The 8493-nt window shown below is 42.1% G+C and overlaps 1 protein-coding gene across 2 annotated transcripts; it reads left to right on the top strand.

The window, feature by feature from the left end:
- Positions 1–2443: 2443 nt before the first annotated feature.
- On the top strand, positions 2444–7810 carry nod2 (nucleotide-binding oligomerization domain containing 2). 2 transcript variants are annotated; one of them, XM_086195584.1, is made up of 12 exons: positions 2444–2679; positions 2880–3093; positions 3196–3426; positions 3840–3966; positions 4057–5833; positions 5958–6041; positions 6131–6214; positions 6316–6399; positions 6868–6951; positions 7161–7244; positions 7352–7435; positions 7634–7810. In XM_086195584.1, exons 1-12 carry the CDS (start codon positions 2609–2611, stop codon positions 7704–7706), a joined length of 2997 nt encoding a protein of 998 aa, XP_086051710.1. In that variant the 5' UTR covers positions 2444–2608; the 3' UTR covers positions 7707–7810. The 2 variants fall into 2 exon arrangements, with proteins under 2 accessions (XP_086051710.1, XP_086051701.1); XM_086195575.1 differs by having other exon boundaries at positions 2880–3426.
- Positions 7811–8493: the final 683 nt, after the last annotated feature.

The following is an 8493-nucleotide window of genomic DNA, read 5'->3' as shown; positions in this document are numbered from 1 at the left end:
CTGCAGAGTTAGGCACTATGTTGAATTTACTGCAGCCACCTCTGCACAGAGTGACTGATTCAGAACTGTTATTCATTTACATACCAATAAAATGTTATGTCTAGTAGACAGCAAGCAAACAGGTCCACCTATGTGTTGGTCGATGGTGAAAAACATATGAGAAGATGTATAAAATGGCATTGGACAGGTGTGTCACCAGCCTCTGACTCTTGACTTTCTGCCATTACAAACTAAAACCTTTGTTGGTGTTTATATTGTAAACCATTAATATTGAATAGACTCGAATGCAGAGATCTCACAGGCCCCAAAAGAGTTTTTACCAGAAACCTTGATGTTGTGCACAAGATGTTAGTTAGCAGCAAACTGTACAGGTGAGAACAGGGAGAGAAATCAGGCAGGATGTCTGGCAGTGAGAAACAACAGAGGAAAGGAGGAGGCAAAAACTGGTCTGACATACAGGAAGAATGAAAACAGCCAGGCAGCTGAATGACAGCAGGCTGGAATACATATAGGGCTGATTAATTAATGGGTGTTGTGAACACAAAAACTGCTTGAAAAACATTTATGGGATGGCAGTAAAGCATCATGTGACAGGTGATTTCAAATAAAACCAGAAAAAAAACTACACAGTGACCAAACAGGATGTCCCAGGCATCCAGCCAACCTGCACAGCTCTGGATGGAGCCTGAAAACATTCAACCCAAACTTCCATTCGATCCATTTTCTCTCCTGTTGTTCACTCTTTGGACAGAAGAGGTGACAAATATTTGTTTAATTAAAAAGTTTACGGGGCTGCACAGTGGTGCAGTGGTCAGCACTGTGGCCTCACAGCAAGAAGGTTCCGGGTTCGAGTCCTGGCTCAGGCGCAGCATCTTTCTGTGTGGAGTCTCCATGTTCTCCCTGTTCCTGTGTGGGTTCTCTCTGGTACTCCAGCTTCCTCCCACCGTCCAAAGACATCAAGAGGGGACGAGGCTGATTGATACTCTAAAGTGACTGTAGGTGTGAATGTGAGTGTGAATGGTTGTTCATCTCTGTATGTTGGCCCTGAGATGGACTGGTGACCTGTCCAGGGTGAACCCCGCCTCTCGCCCATAGATACTAGGATAGGCTCCAGCCCCCCCCCGTGACCCTTACTGGTAAGGAATAAGCGGAAGACGACGAATGAATGAAAAAGTTGACAGGAACCTGATAGTTTTTTGGTGATGGAAACTTGTAGTTTAAAAGATTGCAAAAACTATTTTTTTAAACATCTTTTGTATCTTTCATAAGCTTTTTGTTTTGTGAGTCATTTGTAGGCTGAAAAATGTCATGACTGTTAGGAATGTGGTTATACAGTCGAACGAATGTTTCAAGCCTTGCATTGTCCAAGTGAAAGGGAGGACAGAAACAATCAAAGGTGACTTTTGGGATTAAGGTACTTTTTTTTTCTTTTTAACTGACACATCACTCCTATCTTTTTAAAAAAAAAAAATCTTTCTCAACGTCCCTGACCATCTTCTGAGATTTGAGTGACAGAACTACAGCATATGTTAGCTCTATACATATATTTACTTCATCTAGTAAATGAAAATATTGGTAATTATTTTAAACTGACGGCTGAACGCTCCATGCCTCGTCCACTAGAGATTAAAAGAAGTAACTAGTACTTCAGGGAAACTAGGAACACAGTGAGCTAATAAGGCCTTTCATGTGGGAGTAATAATAAAAATGATTATACAATACAGCAATCATATGACTGTCCAAAAAATTATTTTTTCACTGTTGATCTTGACATCAAAGAAAATTAGGAGAGGAATATAATGCGAGCCATTTCCTGGGTTGTGTTTTATTGAGTTTACATCAAACACACAACAGGCCACATGTTTCTAGTTGCTGCAATATTACTTTAGTGACACTGAGGAATTACTGCCATACCACAGATGCAATGGAAACAATGTATTTCCAACAAACCTTTTAAAACAGGCTTAAAACAGCTTGTAAGAATCCAGGATTCTCAATAAAGCGTCTGACAATCAGGTGATAGAAATGAAATATTGCTAACTTATCACCATGTGTAAGGAGTGATGGGGCAGTCTTAAAAGAGGAGAGAAGGATTACAAAATGACTAAGGGGAAGGGAAAAAAAAAAACAAATGAGAAAATGAGTGTTGAGTCAATTGTGCAATAGTTCCATCAAGTGGTTGAGGGACAACAGTGCACCCAGTCATGAACTCTGACTTTCCCTCATTTGCATTTTTGACGGCAGTTACTGAAAACCATTAATTTCCATGGAGCATCATAAGAGCTTCTGCATTTTTAAAAGCTATTGTTCATCTAAATTTCATTTTCTACCTACACCACTGCCTCAAAAAACTCTGAAGAGAGGATGTGGTAAAGAGATCACACTGCAGTAACTGGCAGACGTGCAACATCAAACAGTCTCTAAACAACAAATGTAGGAAGTGGATTAGGAGGGATTGTGACATGTGTGCAGCTCATGCATGAACTCCAGAGGTTTGCTGGTCAGTCCAGCTGGTATTTGAGCTGTTGAAGTTTCATCAACTCTTCTGGCAGAGCTTTAGCTTTTGTTTAAGACCTGGTGGCAGAACAAGTTTCATGTTGGCAGTGGAATGAGGAACAAGCAACGGCTGAGCCCAAATGACAGACACAAGAAAGGAAGCTCCAATGTGACCGCGGTTATGTGAGTGATAACTTTAGCATGGCTTTGCTGTGTATTATATGCTTCTGGAATTTAGTGTCCCTTGATTAATTGAGAGTAACACTACACAACTTTTCTGTCCATACCAATGTCATGTTTGGAATAATGAGAAGTCGAGAGCCAAAAATGAGTACGTTCTGGTTGCTCAAAGCAGAATGACGGCTGTGTCTTTGCTGTGACAGGTTGTGTTCTGGAAACCCTAAGTACACACTGCTTGCACCCAATTATGGAACTTGTCAGTCAGAAAGCATGTTTGCCCAGGAACTTGTGCTGAAACAACGGACACGGATACTTCATGTACTGTGCAGCAGCGGATCAGCTGAGCAGCTGGAGAGGGTTCTGGATATTCTTCTGGCTCGCGGGGCCCTCATATGGGAGGATTACCAGTGTTTACAGGTACCGGGCAGCACACTACATGCCAGGGTCAGACAGCTGCTTGACCTGGTGTACACAAAGGGTGCTGATACCTGTGAGAGCTTCCTCACTGCTCTCATGCAGGTGCTGCCTGAAGCACTGGGAGCTGGACTAAATTTTTCAAGGTGCTGGTCAAATCTGGGAAAAGCAGAAGAAAGCACATCTCTTCAGACACTTCTGACTCAAAGACCAAGCCTGGTCAGCAAGTTAAAAGAAAACGTTGATGGTGCTTTGGAGGTCCTGCTTGAATGTGGAAACTTCACCGCTGAGGACTGCAATGAAGTGCAGTTACCAATACATACGCCCTCTCAGCAGGTACTATAACCATATACTGTACGTTCTTGTTATCTTTCTTCAACTAGTCGCAATTTTGCACTGAAACAGATGCTATGAACTTTATATTACTTATCATTGTCTTCCTGTGATCTTCATACAAAAAATACACCATTTGTCAAGTAATAGATCAACTTATTTATTTCATTAATGCACGTTTGATGTTTTATTTACATTGTAAATATGAACCATGCACAATCAGACACTTAGTCTAGTTTAGTGAAATACTACAACCGCTGTCCTGACTCAAATGGACACACACACACACACACACACACACACACACACACACACACACACACACACACACACACACACACACACACACACACACATCTCCCAAAATGTTGAGTTAGTCCTTTAATAACAGACTGTTGCTGTTCCATCTCAATCAGGCTCGACGTTTGCTTGACCATGTCAGATCAAAAGGTGAGCCAGCAGCAAATGCTTTACTGCAGTACATTCAGGAAAAGCAGGAATCCGAGTCCTCCCTGAACCTAGAGAGCTCCACCCCTACGAAAGGTATTTGAGTGGCATAATCATGTTGAAAACTAAAACAGTACACCATCTGCATTTATTGTAAAAATCTTATATGTTTACTTTTTGCCACAGAATTCTTAAAATATCAGAAGAAGCTCCGAAGTTCTTTGTCTGCCCAGTCCAGGTTTCTCAGCACCTATGGAGGGACCAGTCACATGTCACTGGATGACATCTACACTGATGGCCAGCTAGAGCTACCGCACAACTGTGCTGGCGCACATGGAGCTTTGGAATTGGAGGACATAGTTGGTGTAGTGGGAACTGTGAATGAGGAAGCAGACACAGTTCTGGTATCAGGGGATGCAGGCAGTGGCAAGAGCACCCTGCTGCAGAGGCTGCACTTGCTTTGGGCTCGAGGCGTAGCCCTAAAAGAATTCCTCCTCCTGTTTCCATTCAGCTGTCGTAGACTTAATTCAGAGCACAAGAAACTGTCTGTCCAAGAACTGCTGTTTCAGCACTGCTGCTGGCCAGACAGGGAGCAGGAGGAGATTTTTCAGTTCATCCTCGATCACCCACATCTTATCATCTTCACTTTTGATGGATTTGATGAACTGAAGCAGAGTTTTTCAGATGAGCACAGGGTCTGCTGCCCAACTCAGGGTGCTCCAGTTCCCATACTGTTGTTCAACCTACTTCAGGGTTACCTAATGAAGGGGGTGCGGAAAGTGCTAACTAGTCGACCAGAGGCTATAGGTCCTATGTTGAAGAAGCACCTACGCAAAGAGGTCCTGTTGAAAGGCTTTTCCCCCATTGGCATTGACCGTTTTGTAAAGAAACAGCACAGAGATCCCACAGTGGCTGTCAAGGTTTTGGAGTCCTTACAAACAAACACAGCTTTGCTTGGACTTTGTCACAGTCCAGTCCTTTGCTGGATTGTCTCACAGTGCCACAAGGAGCTGCTAGGCTGTGGAGAGGGTCGTCCAAAAACCTTAACGGATGTTTATGTAATGATCTTACAGCATTTTCTACAACACAGAAGCCCCCTAAAGACAACTGGGGGGTCATGTTGGTTACAGGAGAACCTAGAAACAGTCTCGCGTCTGGGCCAGCTTGCATTCAACGGGATAGAAAAATCCTGTTACGTCTTCACCGACACTGAGCTGGAGACTTCCCATTTGACTGAAAACGATATCAGCAGGGGCTTTCTCATTCAAAGTAATATGTCCTCCACCCAGAGTAAATGCTATGAATTCCTTCATATGACGATGCAATGTTTTTTTGCTGCACTGTACATTGTTTTATCTAACAAAACTGACCTTTTAATTACCCATAAGATTTTTGAGGAACAGGACAGGAGGGGGACTGGCCAGAATAACACGTGCTTCAGGGCCTGCTTGGCCAGTGCTGACCAGCATGAGAGAGTTTTAGAAGGGGAAGTCATAGCAGCAGAAAAAATAAATCTGCAAATCACAGCCACCTTTGTGTCAGGACTTCTGTCTCAGCGACATCAAGAACTGTGGCATCACTGCTGCCTGAGTCCTGTCATGGAAAAAAAAGTCAGACAGGTAGTTAAATGCCTCTACAAAGGTATGCAGAAACATTTCAAATCCATCCCTCAGCCTGTAGAGGGGGAGAAGAAGAGCATGCACGCAATGCCAGGCTTTGTCTGGCTTATCAAATGCATCTATGAGCTGCAGGAGCACAAGCTTGCTAAAGATGTCATGAATAAGCTGGAGGTGGACCACCTGAAACTGACCTACTGTAACATTGGCCCCGTGGAGTGCACTGCACTCACCTATGTGCTCCAACATTTAAGGAATCCTGTGGGCCTCCAGCTGGACAACAACTCTGTAGGGGATGTGGGTGTGGAGCAGCTCCTTCCCTGCATGCATATCTGCCATTCCCTGTAGTGAGTTTGAAAAGACTGACTGAACAAACTTCCTCCAATAGCATCCATAGTCATGAAAAGAATGTGTGTTGTGCTTACATTTTCTTTTCTTTTCTTTTCTTTTTTTTTCTACAACCTTCATCAGCCTCAGGAATAACAACATCACGGATGAGGGTATTCGTAAACTGATAGCTAAGGTTATCCAGTGCGACAACTTCCAGAAAATTGCGTAAGCTTTGTCAAGATGATTAATAACACTATTGTGAAGTGCCAAAGTATATTTAATTAATAGCCATGCTTAATCGTTTTTCTCTTTAGGCTCTTCAACAACAAGCTAACTGATGCTTGTGCACAGCACTTTTCTCATCTTCTGAAGACCAAGCAGAATTTCCTTTCTCTGAGGTCAGCATGTATTTTCATCACATCACATGTGCTTCTAAAATGGAAGTGCATTGGTGTATAATCTAAAAGAACAGTAAATTAACTTCTCTATTTTGTTTTAGGCTGGGCAACAATAATATTACAGCAGAGGGAGCGAAGCAGCTAGCAGAGGGTCTAGAAGGCAACCATTCACTGCAGTTTTTGGGGTAATCTCAAAGTATTTCTACATCATGCCATGTGATACATCTCCTGCTCACGTCCCCGTCTGTCCATCAGTCTCTTCCCTTTCTCTCCCATTTTATCTCTGTCCCTCTCTTTCCTTCTGCATATCTGTCTTCCTCCATTATCTGTCTTTGTCTCTGCCCCGCTCTCCTGCTCTCTTTCCCTCCAACCGGTCAAAGCAGAAGGCCGTCCCCACTGATCCTGGATCTGCTCGATGTTCCTGCCTAAAAAGGAAGGTTTTTGTCGCTGCTGTTGCAGGATGTGCTTGCTGATGGAGAATTGTTGGGTGTAAATTCATAGAAGGAGTGTGGTACTACACCCTCTCAACTTGTAAAGTGTCATGAGATAACTTTTGTTGTGATTTGGCGCTATACAAATAAAACTGACTTGACTTGACTTGACTTGATACGTTTCATCTTTTTCACTCAGGTATTTTCTTGTCTTTTTTTCAGGCTTTGGGGCAATAGGATAGGAGATGTGGGAGCCAAAGCCCTTGCCAGTGCCCTAGAGAGTAGCAAAACTCTGGTGTGGCTAAGGTAACATTTTTTCTTTTAAATATTGGCACCTCAGGACACATTTCCTATGTTGAGGAAAAAACAACAACATTAAAATACAACAATATTGCAAAAATAAAGAGACAGTTATTATGAACAGTTATTTGTCGTCGTTCCCACCAGTGATACGTCTTCTTGCATATGTGCTTGACAAAGTATGTGAAGCTCAATGCAATGTTATGTAATGGCAGCTTGGTAGGCAACGGTGTGGGGAGTGCAGGAGCTTGTGCCCTCTCCAAAATGATAAAGAAATGTTCATCACTGGAAGAACTATGGTGAGTGTTACACATCCACAACAGGAATGTCAAAAGAGATGTTTGAGCTGTTAAAGAAGTTCTTATGTTGCTCCACCCTCTCTCCTCCTTCTCATTTCCTGTAAAAGGTTAACAGAAAACTGCATAACCAGACAAGGGGTAGAATTTCTGATTGAAGCCCTGGAACAGAACACTCATGTCAAGTCAGTATGGTATGTAATATACACTGAAAATATTTTTAAAAGAAAAAAAACCACAGAAGTTACCATTTGTTTCTTGGCTTCACACCAAGGCGGTCTTGTTCAATGCATGGCCCGACTGCTAGTTTCTGTCTCGAGATAGTTTAGTTCACAAACTTTCTAAACTGGATGTGTGTGGTCATTGATTTTTGTTTTGCTGTTACACTGCAGGTTGAAAAAGAATTGTCTCAGTTTGGAGGAGGTAGAGGAGATGACACAACGTGAATCAAGACTGATCTTCTGATCTATGACAGGCTGATGTTTCATTTATTGCATGAAACATGTGTGTGTTGTTTTCTGCTTCCCAACCAGAACATCGCCATTTAGTTTTGCTCAAGTTCTGTCCAAATAAACCATCTGTTTACACTTGTGCATATCTTGGTCTTCTTTGGAAAATATTGGCGGTGATGGGATCAGGTACTGCACATCATAAATGCCATATCTTAACTCAAAAACTCCTGTTATTGATACTAGGTGAGAGGCTACGCTACCTCTCTGTAGGGCTGACATGAAGGTACAACCAACCATTTACATTCACTCCAACAGACAATTTAAACTTTCTCATTAATTCAGCTTACATATTTTTGGTCTGTGGGAGGAAGCCAAAGCATATTTCCGTACGTTTTAGTTATGAATGATTTAATTACAATTTCAAAGACTCCAATTAACTAAACTCACTTTTTTTTTTTTTGCTTATGAGAGGAAGCTGGAGCACATTTCTCAAGTTTTAATCATGTAATATCTAATTACATTTCTAAATTACATTAACAAGTTTTTTTTAATTTTTGTATCATTATGATACAAATTATTTGTTATCATTTTTTAAAAAGTATCATCTATATACTATTCTGCCTTCTAGAATTGATTCCTCTCCTACCATTTGCCATGGAAGCTACAATTCAACCGAACTTCATGTCCTGCCTTCCATGGGAAAACCCCACAGAGTGGGACTTGGCAATTGCAGCGCCTGACAGCCAATCAGCGCTTGAGAATAAAGCGCTTAGCCAATGAGTTGCCAGGACTGTGATGAC

Source organism: Aulostomus chinensis, chromosome 2, assembly GCF_037954235.1.
Source record: "Aulostomus chinensis isolate RoL2024-O1b breed Wild chromosome 2, RoL_Achi_v1.0, whole genome shotgun sequence".
Taxonomy (NCBI): Eukaryota; Metazoa; Chordata; class Actinopteri; order Syngnathiformes; family Aulostomidae; genus Aulostomus; species Aulostomus chinensis.
Note: the sequence above shows the minus strand (reverse complement) of the source record. Positions and strands in the feature narration are given on the sequence as shown.

Excerpts from the sequence above, each read along its gene's own strand:
- nod2 (XM_086195575.1), top strand. The coding sequence starts at position 2,609 with ATGAGGAACAAGCAACGGCTGAGCCCAAATGACAGACACAAGAAAGGA. Across the intron at positions 6,042-6,130 it reads GACAACTTCCAGAAAATTGC|GCTCTTCAACAACAAGCTAA; the intron begins GTAAGCTTTGTC and ends TTTTCTCTTTAG. Across the intron at positions 6,215-6,315 it reads CAGAATTTCCTTTCTCTGAG|GCTGGGCAACAATAATATTA; the intron begins GTCAGCATGTAT and ends ATTTTGTTTTAG.